Raw genomic sequence first — 21,851 nt, 5'->3', positions numbered from 1 at the left:
CTACACTTACCTGGTCTAGAAATATCCTCGCTAACGGAGCACAGTCGGTGGATCTGATGAACCGGACGACGTCCGCCACACTCCACTTGAGGGGGTTACTGTCCAGATGGAGCCTCTCAGCGACTTCAATCCTGATTTCCTTCATTGCCCGCAACAAAGCAAACCAAATGGTGTCAGAGCTATTTTATTCTAAAAAAGTCTCTCTATATAAATTCATAACCCTTTGAGGCAGGATTTAAAGGGATTTTAGGGCATGATTTCTCCCAGCAAAGATGGCCAAGGTCCACATACACTAGATACTCAGGAAATGGTTGTCTTTTATAATAAGAAGTATCAATGGGGAAGAATTTATCTCAAAGTTCCAGCACAAATAATTCGGACAATTTAACAGAGAAAAATGGTTTTTAAGTTTCCTATTTGTTCCCTGGTCTATCTTGACTTGCTGTCTGGTAGGGCATGCAGTGAATGGGATGCTACTTCGGAAGAAAAGAAGGCTTACCTAAATCATCAGGAGAAATCATTTACTGCTTCAGTTCAGGCAATATATTTAAAACACAACCCAGTTTTAAAACAGTGACTTAACTGCCACTCTTGTAGTGTGTACGTTATGTAATACACATATATGTATATATTAAATATACCAAACAAAATAGCTTCACCAGAATCAAAAGGATAAATAACTTATTTCTACGGAACCATCTATCAAAAATATCAAAAAAGCAGTTTTCCCTAAACTGACAGGTTACAGCTAAAAAAAAAAAGTTTCAAAAAATAAAAATAAGATAAATAAATTAAAAAAAAAGTTTCATTTCTAGTTTAACTCAAAGTAAGCAGCTACTCAGAGAGACCTTCTTTCTGATAGGTAGTTGATCTCCAAATAATCCTTGCAATGCAAGTAAATCACTGAATTTGGAATTCTTTTAAGAGAGACCTGGGAAACTCAACTGAAGCCTGTATTGAAATAAATGGAATGCTCACATCACTAACAATCAGATTTTAGAGGGGCACCTGGGTGGCTCAGTCGTTAAGCATCTGCCTTTGGCTCAGGTCATGATCCCAGAGTCCTGGTATTGAGTCCCACATCAGGCTCCCTGCTCGGCGGGGAGCCTGCTTCTCCCTCTCCCACTCCCCCTGCTTGTGTTCCCTCTCTCGCTGTCTCTCTGTCAAATAAATAAAATCTTAAAAAAAAAATCAGATTTTAGAGGGAAATTCTAGAGAGAGAAATAAAAGGCACTGTATTTTAAAAATGGGTACCTTTGGTGAAGGAGGTTTATTCTCATCATCAGAAAACGAAAAAGTGCGAAGCTCTCTTTTTCTCCGTTGTCTGTCTGGAGGCAGCGATGTAGAGATCTCACTTTGGGTGGGAGAGGAAGAGCACGACTTTTTCTCTGACATTTCTGACTCTTCCTGTAGCTCGTCCTGTTGCTCAGATGTACTGCCCTCACTCAGGGAATCGTCATCCCCTTCATCTGGATCATCCTCATCTTCACCCCCACTTCCCTAGAGGAAACGGAGAGAAAAGTCTCATTGAAATTCACGACAAATCAGCTCCTGGGCCACAAACCACCTTCTGCTGGGCCGGGATCTGACTTAGAAAGGCCCGCAGGTCACCCTTCTGTGTCTGTGCTGGACGGCAGGGACCTCCTGGCTTCCAGACAGGACAGGTACATCAGAGACCTCGTACCTGGGGCGAGCCTGCTGGAGTGTTATCAACAGATGCCGAGGAGCGTTTCTTCTTATGGACAAAGACATTTTTCCGCCTCTTCCTCCTCTTACTGGCTTTTTTCAGGGCACATGCTAAGTTGCTATGCCCACCAGGTGGCCTCCCAATTCTTTTATTTTTCTTCTTTCCATAATAGTGTGCTAAATGTGAAGGACAAAGAAAAATGAAGTAGCTTCACGATTTTTGTACACCTCACACCACAAGAGATTCTACTATCACAGCAGAAAACAGGTACACTGTATTTGATTAACATTTAAATTCTGTATCAGGGAATACTCTTAACTGTCCAGATCTTAAATGTACAGTATAATTAGTACTGACAAATGCATAAGCCTGAATAACCTTCCCTCTATCAAGATATAGAACATCTCCATCAACCTAGAAAGTTCCCAGGGTCCCTTCCCAGTCAGTCCCCCTCACCAGAAGCAACCACATTCCAATTTCCATCGGTATAGATTAGTTTTGCCTCATCTATGGAACAAGATGCTTCTTGGACAAGGTTTCTTTCACTCAGCATGTTTTTGAGTTTCACCTATGCTGCTGTGTGTATGAATACTTCATTCCCTTCTACTGATGAACAGCATTTCATTGTACAGAACATACTAGTTTAACTATTCTCCTGTTGACAGGCACCTGGGCTGTTCCCAGGTTTTGGCTGTTACTATTTGGCAATGAACGTTCTTTTTTTCATCCAACAAGAAGCCATAACTTTATTAATGATAGAAACAGTACAAATTTCAAACCAAGCTGCAGTTATTCTTTTGAAACACCAAAAAAAGTCCTCGTTTTCAGATGGTTACATTGTTAATTCCATAATAGCATTTACAATATCATTACTGTTGTTCTTCAGGGCTCGGACTGCCTTTGCTCTTGACACATTAGCTTGTGACGTGACCGATTCTATGTCCTTAACCTCTACAGGTTTCATCAGCCTCTTCCTCTTCACTCTCCTCTTGTACAGTTGGAGTCTGTGTGTTTTCTTGAATGTTTGAGACAGCTTCACCTTGAACTCTGAATTTCTCAGCAGCTGCTCGTTGTGCCTGCTGAGCTAAATCCTCGATCTTGGCCTCCCCAAAAACTATGTAGGTATCTGAAGCTGGGCTCTCGTAGACATCTGGTTTTGTGATGACAAAGAGGATATTCTTAGACTTCCTGGTAGTGACTCTTTTTTTTTAAATTTTTTATTGTTATGTTAATCCCCATACATTACATCATTAGTTTTAGATATAGTGTTCCATGATTCATTGTTTGTGCATAACACTCAGTGCTCCATGCAGAACGTGCCCTCCTCAATACCCATCACCAGGCTAACCCATCCTCCCAACCCCCTCCCCTCTAGAACCCTCAGTTTGTTTTTCAGAGTCCATCGTCTCTCATGGTTCTTCTCCCCCTCCGATTTCCCCCCCTTCATTCTTCCCCTCCTGCTACATTCTTCTTCTTTTTTTCTTTCTTAACATGTATTGCATTATTTGTTTCAGAGGTACAGATCTGAGATTCAACAGTCTTGCACAATTCACAGCGCTTCCTGGTAGTGACTCTTGTAACCCCTGTAGCCTTCCGTGCCTTCTTTTCACTCCGGCTCTGTTTTGCTTTACTGACTGGTTCTTCAGCGATTCCAGTGGCTGCTGCCAGCTGGGCCTGTTGTGTGGCTGCCTGTGTGGAATCCTGTTCCTCAAGCTCTGGTTCTGAGTCATCACTGTCAGATTCTGTTCCAGACCCCGTCCCAGCCTGGGGCTGTGGCAACTCCTGCTCTGTAGCAGGGACGGTTTCTGTGGCTTCACCAGGCCTTTTGTGAGGGGAACGCGGAACCAAGATGGCGGCAGAAAGAGAGCGAGCGAAAGCGTGACCCACGCCTGTTGCAAAAGGAAGGCTCGACAATGAACATTCTTGTCCAAGGCTTTTAGTGGGCATATTTTCATTTTCCTCGGGTAAATACCTAGGGATGGAAGTGCTGGATCATACGGTAGATGTAGATTAACTTTTAAAGAAACTGTCAAAGAATTTCCCTAAAGGGTTGCATAATTTGACACTCCAACCAGCAATGTGTAAGAGATCTAGTTGTCTACACCTTTGCCAACTTGTGGGACTGTCCATCTTTTTCATTTTAGCCAATTTAGTGGATATGTAGTAATTTCTCATTATAGTTTAGATTTGCATTTCCCTGATGACTAATGATATTGAGCACATTTTCTTGTGCTTAATGGCCATGTATGTTATCTTTTTTGTGAAGTGCCTATTCAAGTCTTTTATTCATTTTTAAAATGGTTTTCTCTTTCTACGTTTTTTATTGAGATATAATCCACAATATAAAATCCATCATTTTAAATTGTACATATCCAGTGATTTTTAGTGTATTCAGTATGTTTGCAATTACCACTATCTAATTCCAGAACATTTTCTCTTTTTATTTTTAAATTTTTAAAAATTGAGGTAAAAGTCACGTAACATACAATTAACCATTTTCAAATGTACAGTTCAGTGGTATTTAGCATATTCACAATCTCATACAACTATCAGCTTTCTCTAGCTTCCAAGTTTCTCTTATTATGGAGTTGTGGGAGTATTTACTACATCCTGGAGAGATTCTCTGAGCAGAAGTTTTTAATTTTGGTGATTTTTTTCCTTTATGTTAGTGCATTCTGTTTCCTAAGAAATCTATGCTTACCCCTAGATCTTGATGATACCCTTCTTGTTTTCTTCTAGGAGCTTTATAGTTTTAGCTTTTACCTTAGGCCTATGATATACCTTGAATTAATTTTAATATATAGTGAGGTAGGAGCCAAGGAGTTTTGCTTTTTTTTTTTTAATTTGGAAAACCAATTGTACCAGTGCCATTTGTTGAAAGAACTTCCTTTCCCTGTTAAGTTTTTCATCTTTGCTGAAAATCATTTATTTATTTATTTATTTTTTTTAAAGATTTTATTTATTTATTCATGAGAGACAGAGAGAGAGACAGAGGCAGAGGGAGAAGCAGGCTCCCCGCGGAGCAGGGAGCCCGATGCGGGACTCGATCCCAGGACCCTGGGATCATGACCTGAGCCGAAGGCAGACGCTTAACCGACTGAGCCACCCAGGCGTCCGCTGAAAATCATTTAATCACATAAATTTGGGTCTATTTCTGGCCCCTCTGTTCTGTCCCATCACTCTGTGTGACTATTTAATCCACCCCACTACTAATTACTCTACCTTTATGGTAAAACTCAAAGGCAGACACAGTAAGTTCTCCAACTTTATTCTTTTTCAGGATTCTTTTGGCTATTCTAGATCCTGTACATTTTCATATAAATTTTAGAATACAAAGACAATTCTAAAAATGAACCATATATATTCTAGCTCTAAATATATATCCTAGTTATATATTAACATAAAAACAAATATAATGTAATTTTTTTGCAAAAAAAATGGATTGTACAGGATATAAATCTATTTGGTAACACTCAAATTACTAACTGGGAAAAATCACAAACACTCTCTCCTAAAGTCTAGGCTTATATCATTTAGAAAAATAAATTTAGACAAAAAGCTAATAAAGTCTGCATATCCTCCATAGGCTCAAAGTGATATACATGTATGTAGAGTATATTTCACTTAGCTATTAATACTTGCAATTTGCTAAACTAAGTGCTGAATATGACCCTATAAGCTAACACCAATCCCTGCCCTTAAGGAGTTTACAATCCAACAAATATAAACAGAAACTACAAGGTTAGACTCTTCTATGATTTTGCGATTCAAACACTGATTAGCAAGCTCATCATGCTAAATGACCTCAGATCAACAGCATCAACAGTGTCTGGGAGCTTGTTGGAAAAGCAGACACATTTAGACCCCAGATACCCACAGACCTGATGAATCAGAACTTTCATTTTAACAAGCTCCTCAGCTGATCTGCATGCATGATAAAGTTTAAGATGCACAGGATTAGAGATCCCTAAAAGAAATCTTCAAATTTAACAAGGTAAAATCTTCCTCTGTATTAATTCTCCCAAGTGACATCAGGGCTTGTAAAATTTAAGGAAAGGCAGGATCAGAATTTTGTCTTTGGGCAACAATGCCTTGACAAGGCTCCGAACTGGAAATTTCATCTATGACGTAAGTGTGTGTGTGTGCGTGCGTGTGCATGCATGCACGCAATTCCACATACAAGAAGCTAAGCAGTGAGAGGGATGAGGTGTTCCTGTGACAGTTCTGAGTGAGGCCTGAACCACCCCTTCCCTACTACTGATGCCTCCAACCACGGCGGCTTCTTTGCTGCTCCTCGCAGACACAAAGCGAGCTCCTGCTCCTGCCTGTGCTCTTGCTGCCCCCCGTCCACAGCACTCTCACCCTGATGTCTGCACAGCTGGCTCTCTCGCTTCCTTCAGTTTGTTACCCGGCAGGAAGACTTCCCTAACCACCTCTGAACAGCAATCCCACCTCCTGGCCTTCCTTACTCCCCTCCTTTGCTTGCTTATCTCGCCTCACTTTTCTCCATAGTACCTGTCTCTATTGGTTCACTTATTATCTGTCTCCCACACTACAATGTTTATTACATGTGATGTGTCATTTCCATTTCCATTCACAGTGAGCACAGGACTTTGTTTCCCTTTACTGTAGCACCCAGCGCTAGGACCGTGGTGGCACACGGCGGGCACAGGCTAAGTCCCTGCAGACTGTACGAGTGAACCACACACCCCACCAGACGCAATAGCCAAGTTACACACACACTACATGTCAAAGTTAGCAAATGGGCCTGTGGGCCAAATCTGGCCCATGGCCTGTTTTGGTATTGCCCTCAAGCTAAAAATGGCTATTACATCTTTAAAAGTATTCCTTAAATGTGAAAATAAAACAAAACAGAGAAGAATATGCAGCGGAGATCATATGACCAACAGCCTAAAATATTCATTATCTGGTCCTTTTTCAGAAACAGTTTGTATACCTGTGTTATAGGTGAATGTCTGCAAAATAAAAACTTTTCAAGATACAAACGGTGGCCAGTTGTCACAGTTAACAAATTTGAAAAACCGTTCTCACTGTATTTGGTCTTTGTCAGCACAGAGCAGTTCTCCGAGCACTTGTCCAGAACCATCCGCGGGCCGAAGAGATTAGGGCAGCACTCCAGCTTGAGGCAGGTCTGCCGGCAGAACTCCGTGACGCGGTCTGCGGTCTTCACCACCTCCACGGTAGCCCGGTAGCTCTTTCCTTTGTATCTGCCGTGGGAGATGCCAGAGACCAAGTTTACCGGGCTAGCGATTACCCAGAGAAAATCAAGTGCATTCACAGACCTGAAAAATATCTTTGCTTCTCAGGATAGTCTATGTCCCTTATAGTTTGAGGATTCTAAAAATAATGAGTTTATGCATATTGTACTTAAATCAAACTTACCACCTAAGCTATGACAAATGAATGTTGAGGTTTTTATATTAGCAAATGAGGCTCTTGCTTTCTGGTTCCTCAGTTTAAGGTTTCCAAATAGAAACTTCTACACTAACTACTGAAAGAAAAGTGACTTGCACTAAGGCTTTCCTTTACCCTTGGGCAGTGATCCTCAGAGTGTGGTCATGGACCAGGTTCACCTGCCAACGGTCACCCTGACAGGGTCAGAAAACAAGAGTAAGTGTTTATAAACTTTCACAGTAATTTGCAAAGGTAATTTTATGGCTCTTAAATCTAAAAACAAATTATTCTTGTGTTTTATGTCTTGTAATTTTCCTATTTCTTATAATTCATTTTTACCATATTTTATAAAAGTACTGGCCCACAACAGGATGGAAACTTGCAAAAGAAAACGAATCTGGTCCTTCACCACAAACAGCTGAGGAAGAACTGACCGAGAGGACATAACTATTCTAACATGATACATGGAAGAATGGGCTCTGTGGCCTGTTAAAGACAAGTAAGAATAAAGGGCAGAGGAGGTTACTTACTTGGCTTTCAGGACCTCCCCACATCCATGCCACACAGAGTCTTTGTCCAGTTGCAGCTCCCGAAGGACACGACTGGGTTTATAGGCTGCATTGATAAGTAAAGTGAGGACCTGCGCTCCATTTTTAAAGCAGAAATATGGGTTGGGAATGAGAAAAGCAGACTATGAGAATCTTGTTATCCCCCAGAATGTCATTTAGGAGATTAATTCTAGTCATATTCATTAAGAAATACTAACAAAATAATAATATTCAAGATACGACGGCTGACCAAAGTGGCAACTAAGACAATAATCAGACCCTCTCAGACATTCAAAACACTATGGTCAGGAAGAAATAGGCACCATGAATTAAAAATTACTCTGGCATATGCTTCTAAATCCTTTGCCAGTCCTGGAAGACACAGAAGCTCGGCCTCCCCAGACCCTGCTTTGCCACCCCATGGGCTGAAAGCCCCAGCAGTCCTTACATCTGGTATGCACAGAGCGTGGCAGCCTGGCCGGGCAGCTGGGCAAGCCTGGCAGGTGTGCAGCTTTAACACGGCCCCCCGGGAGTGCCACGCAGCCTCTGATTCCTCGACCATGCTCCCACTCATCCCTGCGCCATGCTCGGGCAGCCTCTGACAAAAGCCCTTTCTATACAAGCAGAGGTGAGCATGCTATGTGAAGAACTGCCTAAGTGAATGTTCCCGAAGGAGCAAAAGTAATGATGTGTCTGGTTCATTGAACAATACAGGAGAAAAATGAGTCATTTCTGATCAAACCTAGCATTGTCACATGTATGGCATGCAGATCCTTGTACGGATGAGTCCATGAGACTGCTGTGAAATTTCCAAGTTCTTTTGCCCTTGGCAAGAACCTTACCTCTCTGAGGACCAGAACACAGTTCCCAGGTCCTACACATTGAGGCAGCTCAGCGATTCTTCCTTTGTTAAGATATGGCCCTGAGAAGCAACGGTGGTTGAAATATATCTTTGGACAGCAATATTTTCCATTAATCATAACTGGGAAGCGAAGAGAAACAAATATTCAGAACAGTCATTTTCCACTCCGTGTTTCCGAAGTTGGATTACTAGGGGGTGGGGGGTGGCAAGCATATCCACCATTATATAAAGTCATAAATTACATATTTTTTTAAAGATTTTATTTATTTGACAGAGAGAGATACAGCGAAAGAGGAAACACAAGCAGGGGAAGTGGGAGAGGGAGAAGCAGACTCCCCGCTGAGCAGGGAGCCTGATGTGGGACTCGATCCCAGGACCCCAGGACCATGACCTGAGCCGAAGGCAGACGCCTAACGACTGAGCCACCCAGGTGCCCATAAATTACATATTTTGAAGCTTAACACGTTGCCTGAGAGTGCCCTGGAAATACCTTAGACTTACAACAACTCTATTACAGAGCTCATCACTCTGCCCACATCAAACAACAGCCTGAATTACATGTAGACTGACTTCAGGGTTAATATGACACTGTTTCAGAGTCTCACACTTCCATCAATAAAGGAAGTAAAGGATTGACTTTAAGAACCCATGATGATGGGGTGCCTTGGGTGGCTCAGTTGGTTGAGCACTGGGCTCACGATTTTGGCTCAGGTCATGATCTCGGGGTCGCTCCACATTCAGCGCAGAGTCTGCTTGAGATTCCCTCTGCCCCTCCCCCAGCCAGCACACACGCTCTCTCTCTCTCAAATAAATAAAGCCTTTAAAAAGAAAACAACTCTTAAAAAATGAATTAAAAAAAAAAAACTCATGAGGATTCTTTTTTTAAGAGATAGAGAGCACGTGTGCATGTATGCAAGCAGGGGGAGGGGCAGAGGAAGAGGGAGAGAGAATCTTAAGCAGACTCTCCACTCAGCGACGAGCCCCATATGGGGCTTGATCTCATGACCCTGAGATCATGATCTGAGCCAAAATTAAGAGTCAGACGCTTAACCAACTGAGTGCCCAGGCTCCCCATGAGAACCCATGATGATTCTTGAAAGTCAACTATTCAGTAATCTATTCTGGAATGTTTCTAGGCAGTGATGATGAACATTTTCCAGAACTACAGTCTGTCCCCTTAAAACCACCAAACTAGCATGTCAGCAGTGCTCTATGAGGTAGGCATCCTCCCACGCCTGGGATTCCTTCTCAAGGCTGAAAGTATGCTATGAACACATCTCTAAGTTCTGTAAGTACTGTGGGGTGTTACGTGGGCATAGAGACCCCTCTATTTTTCCGTGTGAATGCTATACTTCAATATAATGTTTTTTTATTCCCTCATCGTAGTTGGCAATTCCACTAATAAATATACAAAATTCAAAGACACTAAAGCAGAGAGAAGCCCTGCTGATGGACACTGTTTTGGGAAAGGGAATGTGTGCACTGCCCACTGCTGATAGGATCCTGAAGCACAGAATGTTCACTCTGGAACTAAGAACGCAGTCTCAGCACAGAGGTCAGCATGTGGGCGCCCACTTCTCCATCTGAACTCTGCCACCTAGATCCCCCTCTTCAGGATTCAGGCCCGTATGCTCCCCCCTGCTGGCAGTATGGGCAGCTTACGGCTCTCAGCTGGACGTTATCCTGGAATTAGCCTCAGCCTACCTTCTCACTAGGAGAGAGACACCTTGCCCAAGGTCCCACCCTTTGTGAGTAGACAGGGAGCTGCAGCCCACTTCTAATAACTGACCAAAAGGGAGTACAAAGGTGTGGCCACTACGCCTCAACTAGGGGTGACTCTGAGTGGCCACACCAGCTTAAAGGCTCCCTTGTGGGCTGGAAGAAACTTCTGTTACAAACAGCACTGCAACTCAACTTCTCCCTCTGCCCAATCCTGTCCTCCGCCCCTGCAGCTGTTCCCCAAAAGCACGCCCCAGTGACACTCCGGCATGCAAATATCAGTCTCAGACTGTTTCCAAGGTAACCAGAACTATGACAAAACACAAACCAAAAAAGAACATGGCTGAAGTCACTTGGGAAATATTAGTGTCTTAATTCTAGAGTTTTAAAGACTTGCCTTACTTTTTTAATTCACCTTACCTTTGATACCAAATCAAAACCGCAATGAGCTATCACCTCGCACCTGTTAGAATGGCTATTATCGGGGCCCCCGGGTGGCTCAGTCGGTTAAGCGTCTGCCTTCGGCTCAGGTCATGATCCCAGGGTCCTGGGATCGAGCCCCACATCGGCTCCTTGCTCAGCAGGGAACCTGCTTCTCCCTCTCCCTCTGCCTGCTGCTCTCCCTGCTTGTGCTGTCAACTAAATAAATAAAATATTAAAAAAAAAAAAAAAGAATGGCTATTATCAAAAAGACAAGAAATATTAAGTGTTGACGAAGAGGTGGAGAAAAGAGAACACTGGTATACCACGGGAATGAAAACTGGTACAGCCACTCTGAAGAACAGTATGGAAGTTCCTCAAAAAGTTAAAGAGAACTATCCTGTGATCCGGTAATTCCACTTCGGGTGGAATTTATCTGAAGGAAACAAAAATACTAACTTGAAAAGATATCTGCCCCCACCCCCGCCATGTTCATTGCAGCATTATTTACAATAGTCAAGATATAGAAGCAACCTGAGTGTCCATGGATAGATAAAGAATGGAATATTATTCAGCCGTTTAAAAAAAGAAATCCTGTCATTTGTGACACCATGAATGGACCCTGAGTTTACTCACTAAGTGAAATAAATCAGACCAAGAAAGACAAATATCATATGATCTCACTTATATATGGGATTTAAACAAGACTCCAACTCACAGATACAGAACACAGGCTGGTGGTTGCCGGAGGCAGGGGTAGGGAGTGAAGGTGGTCAAAAGGTACAAACCTCCAGTTATAAATAAGTAAAGGTGGTCAAAAGGTACAAACCTCCAGTTATAAATAAGTCCTGGGGATATAATGTGCAGCATGGCTGAGTGTAGTAGTAATATTACTGTATTATACACCTGAACATTGCTAAGAGAATAGATCTTAAAAGTTCTCATCCCAAGAAAAAAAAATTATAACTTTGTGGTGGTGGATATTAACCAGACTTATTGTGGTGACCATTTTGCAATATATACAAATACTGCAAATCACTATGTTGTACATCTGAAACTAATACAATGTTATATGTCAATTATATCTCAATAAAAAAATGGGTAATTTTAAAAAAGATATTTACTAATAATGCTATTCTGCTGGGTACTCAAAAGATACCATTATGGTCAAGTAAGAGTTATCCTAGCAATGTAAGGATGATTCAACATTAGGAAAAAAAGCTATCACTGAGATTCACCACATTAATAAGCTTAGACAGAAAAATCATATGATCATCCAATGCTAAGGAAAAATTATTTTGTCAAGGTGAACATGTGTTTATGACCAAGGTTCCTAGAAAACTAGAAATAAAAGGGTTACTTCTTTAGCAGTTATATGCCAATCACCTATTGAATAGATAAAGTTTAAATACCTTCCCTTTAATATCATGAATAAAACAATGATGCCACTGTCATCATGCCTGTTAAACACAGGGATAAGTTCTATAAAGAGCCATAAGGAAATAAAAGTAAACAAGTATAGCAAACTGGTTATTATAATGAAGATAATCACTTTTTGAAAAGGCCCTGATCCTCTATCTATAAGAGATAGAATGAGAAGGCAGTGAGTGGAAAAGACAAAAGTGTGAGTTTTGAACTTGAGAAAGAGCCGAATCACATTTTTTTTTAAATTTTATTTATTTATTTGAGTGAGAGAGAATGAGAGATAGCACGAGAGGGAAGAGGGTCAGAGGGAGAAGCAGACTCACTGCTGAACAGGGAGCCCGATGTGGGACTCGATCCCAGGACTCCAGGATCATGACCTGAGCCAAAGGCAGTCGCTTAACCAACTGAGCCACCCAGGCGCCCCCCGAATTACATTTTGACCCATCTATTCATAAAGCTGTGTGGCCTCTCTGAGCTTTGATTTCTTTTCTTTTCTAGGCATTTACTAAATGCCATCCAAATGCATAATCTGTGCTAGAATACACACAGCCAAGATGCTAAGCATACAACCAGCAAAGGCGGAGCTGAGAGCAGTTCCAGGGAGAGACCCTCTGACAAAAGGCTTTGGCCTCCAGCAATGATTCTTGCTTCATTCATCAGGCATTGCCTCTGGGACAATCTATTTTTCCAGTGCTTTATTTTTTTAATTGTGAAATATGTAGCATAATGTGTGTATCGCAGAAAGTGTTTAAAGAACAATAAACATCCACCTCTCAACCACCCAGCTTAAGAGACTGCACTACCTAGAAAGCCCCTGGTTCTTCATCTAAACTCAGGGATGAGAATATTGACCCCTCCAGAGCCCTTGGCACCCAACAAGTGATCAGAAGAGAATAGTTATAATTATAAATGGACAGAAATATCATCCTAAAGATAATTATTAAACTAAACACACCTCAGACAATTATAAGTCTTTAAAGTCACCATTAAGAGACCCCTCTGTGAAGCTACATCCTATAAATCAAATGTACTGTTTCAGATACAGTCCACTAAAAGAAACAGAAGGTTCTCGTTTCCATAAGGCTGCATACACTTATTTATACCTGAGTCTGTGGAGTTCAGCTCCTGATTCTTCAGGCCCTCATGGACAGTCCTGGAGGATGGTATTCTGGGTCAAGATAACACAACAAAATAGTAAGATAATCCTTAAGGTCAGTGAAGTGTGAAGGTTCGTTTCCTTCAAATCTAAGAAAGCAAATGTGGCAGACTGCAAACTGTATAACAGAAGGTGCTTCCCTGATCACACTTTTATTTTTTTAACAATTGTTTTTAAAACTATGTACATGGTTTAACGAGCCAACAGTCTGTAATACTTCATATTCAAATCAACTTTCATTCATGTGAGCAACAAATTATAGAATTCCTTCTGGGATTCTCAAACCATAAGCAAATTTTTCATCTTTTTCAATAGTCAAAGAACAAAAACATTCCATATAAGGGTCTATTTTCTTCTATCATTTTCAAAACTAAAGACAAATTATGTTTTAAAAATCAGAGAATTATTCTATATGCAGCAATCAATGAAAAAGGCTAACTTCTCGTTTTTAGACTACTTCGTGACTAAAACTTTGGATCCGTCTCGACAACTAAGTCAAGGAGAAATCCAAGGCCAGATTGCTGACATTGCTATCTCACTTCTCTACCTGGAACTGAATTCTGTGGCCTCTCTCTCCACGTCTGCTGTCAGTTTTATTACTCACACAGCCACAGAAGCAGCCCTAACTTACACAGAATTTGCTATAGACTGAATTCTGTCCCCTTAAAATTCATTCCCTGAAGCCCCACTGTGACTGTGTCTGGAGACAGAGCTCTTACGAGGTAAATAAAGGCGTGACTCTGACCTAGGAGGGCTAGCTCTCCCTTCCAGCTGGCCCTACCATGTGAGGACACAGGAAGAGAGCCCGGCCAGAACCAAATCGGGTTGGCACTTTGACCTCGGACTTCCCAGCCTGCAGAACTGGGAGAAAATTAATTTCTGTTGTTTGAGCCACCCAGTCAGTAGTACTTTGTTAATGGCAGCTTGTGCAAACTAATACAGAATTGAAAACCCAGTGTTTAGAAACACACATGTACATGTATTTTTAAGGCATCACTAATTAAATTGCTTCTCAAAAGCTATGTATGAAGGTATAAAGGGTTTCCCAAAAGAACACAAAGGCAGCCCTGAGTGCACCTTTTCTTTCAGAGCCACTATCTTCCACCTCAAGTTTTTTTTCATTGTGACAAATCATATCATATCCTAATTTATAATTTTTGCTCTTCCTTAACAAGTAACAGTACAGAGATTCTATTTCCTCTCTTATGCAAATGCTTTCAGGCTCTAAAAGCCAAAGAAAACTCAACTGGTGGGAACATCTTGAGAAGGCATTTTACCCTTTTGTATATAATGCCATTTCAGAAAATGCATATGGTGTAAGTAAAAGTATGTAACCTATCAAAAGCTGAATTAAAGAATTATGCTTCTACCTGAGAAAATAACATATGAGATATACTCTCTGAAATAGTGATTTCTTTTTCTAGATATTCTAACTTTCAAATGTCAACTGTTCAAACATACTAGTATATTACTTACTGTTTTTCTGGTTGAACCACTGCAACTTTCCTCTGTTTGTGTACTGTAAGAAGAAAATAAAACTATAAATGTCAAGAAAAATAAACAAAGGAAAAGTTATACATATATTAAGCTAACATTAGCATACTTAAAACCCAGTCATGTGTATATTTAACTACTAAGTACTATGAATTAAGTGGTGATATATCTGAGTATCTAGACTGAGGCACATTTTCTGGGTAGGAGGAGTCTTTATACAAAGACCAAAAATAGTATTTGCAAGGTTCTTAAATCCATCGACTCCTATGAATATTTTCTACACAAGAAAAGATATTCAAAAGAAAAACTGATTTGGGCAAGGATGCCAAGACCGTTCAATGGGTCAAGTACAGCCTTTTTAACAAATAGAGCTGGGAAAACTGACTACCCACATTAATGAAGTTGGACTCTTACATTATACCATATACAAAAATTAACTCCAAATGGATCAAAGAGTTAAACATAGGGACCCCTGGGTGGCCCAGTCAGTTAAGAGTCTGACTCTTGGTTTTGGCTCAGGTCATGATCTCAGGGTCATGAGATCAAGCCCTAACATTGGGCTCTGTGCTGGGTGTTGAGTCTGCTTGAGATTCTCTTTGTCTCTCTCCCTCTGCCCCTCCCCTCCCCTCTCTCTCTCTCAAAAAAAAAAAAAAAAGTTTTAAAAAAAGACCTAAAGGGGCACCTGGATGGCTCAGTCAGTTAAGCATCTGCCTTCAGCTCAGGTCATGATCCCAGTGTTCTGAGATCAAGCCCCACGTTGGCTCCCTGCTCAGTGGGGAGTCAGCTTCTCCCTCTCCCTCTGCCCCTCCCCCTGCTTATGCTCTCTCATTCTCTCTCTATCAAATAAATAAAATCTTTAAAAAAATAAAAAAATTTTTAAAAATAAATTTTTAAAAAGACCTAAACATAAAGGCTAAAACTATAAAACTCTTAGAAGACAACGTAAGGGAAAATCTTCATGACATCAGATTTGGCAACGATTTCTTAGATATGACATCAAAAGCAGAGACAACAAAAGAAAAAATTAATTGGACTACATCAAGATTTAAAACTTCTGTGCACCGAAGGACACCATCAAGAGAGAGAAAAGGCAACCCACAGAATGGGAGAAAATATTTGCAAATCATGTATCTGATAAGGAAAGGATTAATATCTAGAATATATAACAAAATCCTACAACTCAGCAACAACAAAAAACCCATTAAAAAAATGGGCAAAAGACTTGAATAGACATTTCTTGAAAGAAGATATACCAATATCAATAAGCATATGAAAAGGTGCTCAACATAGTTAATGGTTAAGAAAATGCAAATCTGGACCACAGTAAGATACCACCCTATACCCACCAGCATGGCTATTATAAAAAAGAAACAAACAAAAAACCACCCAACAAACAACGATAACAAACCCAAAAAACAAAACAAACAAACAAAAAACTCAGAAAGTCATGTGGAGAAAGTGGAATGCTCACACAGTGCTGGTGGGGACGAATAGGGTCTAACAGTTCCTCAAAGTGTTAAACTCAAGAAATGAAAACATTGTCCACATAAAAGCCTGCAGACAAATGTTACAGCAGCGTTACTCATAACCGCTAAGGAATGGAAACAACCCAAATGTCCATCAACTGAGACCCGGATAAAGAAAATGTGGCCTATCACTACGATGCAATAGCACTAAAAATACACAGGATGAACTCTGAAAACATTATGCAGAGTGAAGGAAGCCCATCCCAAAAGATCACATGTTGCACGATTCCACAGGAATTGTCCAGATTAGGCAAACCTATACAGTAGGAAAACTAGGGCTGGGGGGCAGGAGGTAAAAAGGTGACTGCCAAGGGGTACAGGGCTTCTTTCTGAGACGATGCAAATGTTTTCAAATGTTCTGTGGTGACAGCTGCACAACTCCATGAATATACTAAAAATCACTGGATTATAGGATCAAATTTTATGTTATATAAATGACATATTCAATAAAGCTGTTTTTAAAAGGGAGAGTGGGGTGGGACGTGTCAGGTTAGGTTACCAAAACACTCTGGCTTCCACCTTCCTCAACCTCTCTTCCTCTCTTCTTGGCTGGCTCTGATGGAAGCCAACTGCCATGTTGTGGGCTCCCCGACAAAGAGGGCCATGTGGCAAGAAACTGAGGGAAGCTCCGACCAACAGCCAGCAAGGAACTGAGGCCCTCAGGCCAAGAGCCATGAGGGAATGACTCTTGCTACATGGCAGCAGATCCTCCCCGCTGTGGGGCTTGAGATGGCTGGAGTCCTGGCTGACACCTTGACCGCAGGCTCATGAGGGGCCTGGATCCAGAGCACCCAGATTCCTGACCCGCAGAAACCGCTAAGATAATCCATGCTTGTTGCAATAAGTGATTTCCTATGCAGGAACAGACAACCAGAACACCACTTTGTTTTTCTCTGTAATGTCCAGATTCATCCTAATTTGGAAGCAGCCACACAGGATCAGCCCCCTGGCCCAGACATAGACAGCTACCTCGTGCTCGGCGAGGGGCGCTGAGGGGATGGCCATTGGTTTCACACCAGCCCAAAGGAAATATATCCATGGATTCCACACTCACAATACATTCCGGTATGGGCTTCTTAGAACCTGTTTAGATTTTAAAAAAGTTTTAGACCATTAAACAGCCTTCTTCAGAAACTACTTTCTAGACAATATTCTACCGTTGCAGGAATGCAGACACAAAATCACCTGAGCAAGTTCCTTTTACACAGAAGTCATACTTTTTTGTATTGACAAACATTAAGGAAAAAAATTAAATATGCCCTATGCATACCTGTACAAAAACGAAAATGGGGGCGCCTGGGTGGCTCAGTTGGTTAAGCATCCAACTCTTGGTTTCGGCTCAGGTCATGATCTCAGGGTCATGGGATCAAGCCCCACGTCAGGCTCTTTGCTTGGCGGGGTGTCTGCTTGAGATTCTCTCTTTCCCTCTGCCCTTCCCCCTCCCTCATGCTGTCTCTCTTTCTCTTTCAAATAAATAAATAAATAAAATCTTTAAAAAAAAAAGAAAAAGAAAAAGAAAATGGGTAGTGGGCATACAGGGTGACCCCTAGTTAGAGAACAGCAAATAAGCAACTGCAACTACCAGCAGTATCATTCAGATGGCTGACAAATATAGTCAATTCCATGAAATAGCTGGAAAACGAAAGGCAACAGTGACAGTTTTACTCAATGAGAACGTTAATTCTGGTCCTTGGGAACAAGCTAGAAGGTATAGACCAGTGAAGTCAACTCGGGAAGTGATGTTGCTCAGCAGGGGTAGATTCAGTACTGTCTCTGACAACTGCATTAAATGCCAATTCTACAAACTGGAAAGAGTAGGTACCAAGTCTATTTGGTAGCCAAATAAGAAAGAAACCCAGGCCATATATTCAGTAACTGCAGTGCTGAGTGCTCACAATGCTTTCCATCCACAAACCCATCCAATCACTGAACATTACTTTTAGTATATCTTTTCTGTTTTACATACTTTTTGGTTCTATTGGTTAGGGGCAAACAAAATACTATCTCTTAAATGAGCTACATGTTAATGCTCATGCTTATATATTCTGGTTATATCAAAACATACGCCATCTGACTTCTACTTTCCCTTCAAGAAAACAGGAGACTCTGCAGTGAAGGCTTTTTGCTTACATTCATTTTCTAAAATTTGAAAGTCAAGGACGGGAAGAGAAGTTTCTAGCTAAGAATCTTGCACTACACATTACGAGTGTCTTCGCAAGACCCCCCCTTAGCTAACTGCTGCAGCCTAACAAGCCACATCACTGGGGTAAGCAGGCAGGGTAGAGAAGAGCGGCCGCAGGAGGGCGTCTCTGGGGTCCAGCACTCACCCTCCAGCTGGAGCCACAGGTAGGAGCCTCTCAGCGCAGTAATGGTGGCAACGCATACTTCTTCGGGGAGAAGAGGGTTCACTGCCTCAAGCTTCATATTCTCCTTAAATTCATGCTCAGAAATGGACTGGAAAATAAATGATCAAATCCAAACACATTCTATTAACTCATGGGCTCATCTGAGAGACCTAGTCCAAGTAATACTTAACCCTACGGTAACACTTTGAAGCTATACATTTATTTTGCTTTGTTTTGTTTCTTAAAGTCAAAATGTCTGTCTCTCTTGGTGCTGTAAGCAGTATATGGTCTTTGAGGTCAGGTATACCCACATTATTGCTACCTGTGGGACTGCACTCAAGCTGTGTAACCTCTTTTTGCCTGTTTCTCCATCTGTCAGATGACCCTGAGAACACTTACCTCACTGGGTTATTAGTAGTTTTCAATAACATGAAGTACCGAAGGTCTGTGCCCTGAACCAACTGGCTCTCACCCACTGTTGGTTTGTTTCTCCTCCCATAAAGGGCTTGATCACACAATAAGCTGCCTGGTTCCTACTTATGTGTGTATTATAAAAAGCAGTCAGGATAAATAATGCTTATGAATGAGGGAAAATATATGTTCGAAAAATTTGCAACTTCTGGGTCAAAATGGAGAATTGAACCATATTTGATTCTCTCTTCCTTCTGACAGCACACTAAAACTAAAGTGTTTTTTCTTTTTTTACATAAACCTATTAGGACAGATGTAACAGGAGACAATAACAACATTTTATAAGCTAAAATTTAGAAGAGCATCTAGAACTAATGTAGCAGATTACAGAAGGGTGAGTGTAAGCTGGCAGCGAAGCAGGCTAAGAACAGGCAGCTCCAGGTACTAGGCAACTGCAGGTAGAGAAGAAATAGTCAAGATATGCTGAAAATATTTAAGAACCAGTTAGGTCATACCATTGGCTCCTCCACTCCACACCCCAGAGCAACTATCCCATCCCTTCCCCTACAAAAGGTGAGATGTATCCTCCAGAGAGGATCAGAGACAAGAGATCGCGGGCAGGAGGGCACGGGAGCTGCTGGGAGCCTACATGCAGTGCCCAAAACAGGGGTTTGCACATGGAATGCTGAGAGGTCCAGCCCTTGCCTCTAAGACGGGGAAATACGTGGTCATATGACAAGCCCAAGAAGAAACACAGGAAGATATGGATTTAGGTGTCCCTGACAAATGGCCAGCCAGATCTCACCCTAAAAAGAAGTTCAAGGTTGACAAGCCCCACCCACATGCTCAGAGCTTCCAATCGGCTTTAACTGTTAGTACCCCCCTTCTTAAATATGAGCAAATCACCAAGCATTACCAGACATCTAAAAACATGAAAGCTAGGGACCAAAGTAGACAAAACAAGCAAAGTGGAGAAAACTTTTTATGCAAGAAGAAAATTTCCCAAAAGGCAGGGGTAATTAACATCCCCTGAGTGATAAGAAAAACTATCATATCTTTAAAACAAGAATAATATGCTATTAAAAATAAATATTCAGAGACCAGAAATAGTTCTGGAAAATAAAAAAAAAAAAGTGATAATAAAAATTAAAAACTCTAAAGAAGGGTTGAAAGATGAAGTTTGGGAAAAGTGGTCTGATCCAGAGGGCCAACATACAAATAAAAGAAAATCCAGAAAAAGAGAAAAGAGAAAATGCAAGGAAGGAAATCAAAGAGATGCAAGAGCACTTCCCAGCACAGAGAGGAACAAATGTCTAGAGAGAAGGTGCTCGCTGAGAACCCAGCAAGTGAATGAACACAGGCCAACAAGCCACGCTGTGGCTCGGCTAGGAAACGTGGTGATAAAGATCCTATAACCTTCCAGGGACGGAGTAAAAGGCAGATCATCTATGAAAGATCAAGAATAAGGACAGGTTTCAACTTCTCGACAGTTCCACTGGAAGGATGAAAACAACTAAATGACGTTTTTAAATTGCTCAGGTAACTTCTGACCTAAAATTCCACATTGAGCCAAACTATCAATCAAGTTAATAGAATGAAGACATTTTCAAAGATGCAAAGTCTATTAAAATTTACCTCTCTTGCGTCTCATTTCAGGAAGCTACTGGGAGATGGGCTCCATCCAAACAAGGGAATAAACCAAGAAAGAGGCTGTGGTTAGACATACAAAACAGGAATCTTAAATCTTAAGAAAGGGGAGAGGCAAATCCTTGAGTGACACTGAAGGCAGTCCCCAGGCCTAAAATTTCACGGCAAGCCTAGTGAGCAACCTGTCTGGGGAGAGAGAGAATGGAGGTTGCTAAGAGGGATGTCTCTAAGAAAAATATTAGAAATGACAAAGTTCCTACATCAAGGTTATCTAAGTGGTCACAGACTTGAGGAAAAGAGAATGTGTCTATGGAATATCTTGTACTTTAACCCTTCTACCCTAAAATACAAAGAAATAACTGTAACTAGGAAAAACACAGAGGTCTAGCTGGACCCAAGAGACTTCCGGGAAATGCTACAGGGCAGCTATGCGAGCATTCGCGCCGAACACGGGACTATGACCCAGGCCCAGGTGCTAGTGTTCTTCATAGTCATCTCGCCTCGCTCAGGGCGGAATCTCAGACTCTGCAGAAGTGGTTGGTGGCACAGCCTTTTCTTGGTCCTCCTGGGCTCCTGTCAGTGAGACAGCTGCCTTCCTCTACCACACACACCCACAGAAAACGATAGCTGCTGCTGGGAAGAATAAACCGGAGTCACTGGAAAACCGCTGCCGAAACAGGTGTGGGTAAGATAAGCGTGAAAGGATGGGGGAAAGGAGAAGTAATTACAAACTGCAACAAGAAGGTTGCATCCCTATTGCTTCAGAGTATCAGACTCTTAATTTTGGCTCAGGTCATGATGTCAGGGTCATGAGATCAAGCCCCGCCCCGCCTCGGGCTCTGTGCTCAGCAGGGAGTCTGCTTAAGGATTCTCTCTCTCTCCCTCTGTCCCTCCCCCTACTTGTGTTCTCTCTCTCTCTCAAATAAATAAACCCTTAAAAAAAAAGATAATTAAGTTATGAAAAACAAGGCAATTATTAACTTGAGGACAAATAAAAAAAAGAAAATCATAAAATAATGCAGTGCTCAGCTGTGAATAATATATGACTGCATATCATAGTGTAAATACTCAATTCAGATTTAACCCCAAACTGTAATATAACTCTAACAGGAAGAAGAGGTGAGTAAGAAAGAGGAGAAAGGTAATATAAAATAGCTAAGTGCTCATTTACCATAACATACAACCAATAGACATGT

At 41.4% G+C, this 21,851-nt stretch overlaps 1 protein-coding gene and 1 pseudogene across 9 annotated transcripts in view; both read right to left on the bottom strand.

Annotated features, from left to right (window-relative positions):
- The window catches only part of SFMBT1 (Scm like with four mbt domains 1), a 124,057-nt gene that overhangs the window by 6,361 nt on the left and 95,845 nt on the right, over nucleotides 1–21,851 (bottom strand). For all 9 annotated transcript variants that reach the window (XR_013449630.1, XR_013449633.1, XM_036102583.2 and 6 more), the window contains 10 exons: nucleotides 18,580–18,706; nucleotides 17,222–17,335; nucleotides 14,709–14,751; nucleotides 13,180–13,244; nucleotides 8,493–8,632; nucleotides 7,633–7,742; nucleotides 6,740–6,915; nucleotides 1,685–1,863; nucleotides 1,255–1,500; nucleotides 11–139 (listed from right to left, as the gene is read on the bottom strand). Coding sequence is in view for 7 of the 9 variants with exons in the window: in XM_036102583.2 (XP_035958476.2) it covers nucleotides 11–139; nucleotides 1,255–1,500; nucleotides 1,685–1,863; nucleotides 6,740–6,915; nucleotides 7,633–7,742; nucleotides 8,493–8,632; nucleotides 13,180–13,244; nucleotides 14,709–14,751; nucleotides 17,222–17,335; nucleotides 18,580–18,706 (1,329 nt within the window). In the remaining 2 variants the exon portion in view is untranslated. The remainder of the gene's footprint in view (nucleotides 1–10; nucleotides 140–1,254; nucleotides 1,501–1,684; nucleotides 1,864–6,739; nucleotides 6,916–7,632; nucleotides 7,743–8,492; nucleotides 8,633–13,179; nucleotides 13,245–14,708; nucleotides 14,752–17,221; nucleotides 17,336–18,579; nucleotides 18,707–21,851) is intronic.
- Nucleotides 2,402–3,730, bottom strand: LOC118542406 (nascent polypeptide-associated complex subunit alpha-like; annotated as a pseudogene).

This window comes from Halichoerus grypus, chromosome 1 (assembly GCF_964656455.1).
Source record: "Halichoerus grypus chromosome 1, mHalGry1.hap1.1, whole genome shotgun sequence".
Taxonomy (NCBI): domain Eukaryota; kingdom Metazoa; phylum Chordata; class Mammalia; order Carnivora; family Phocidae; genus Halichoerus; species Halichoerus grypus.
This window is presented reverse-complemented; position numbering and strand designations above follow the sequence as displayed.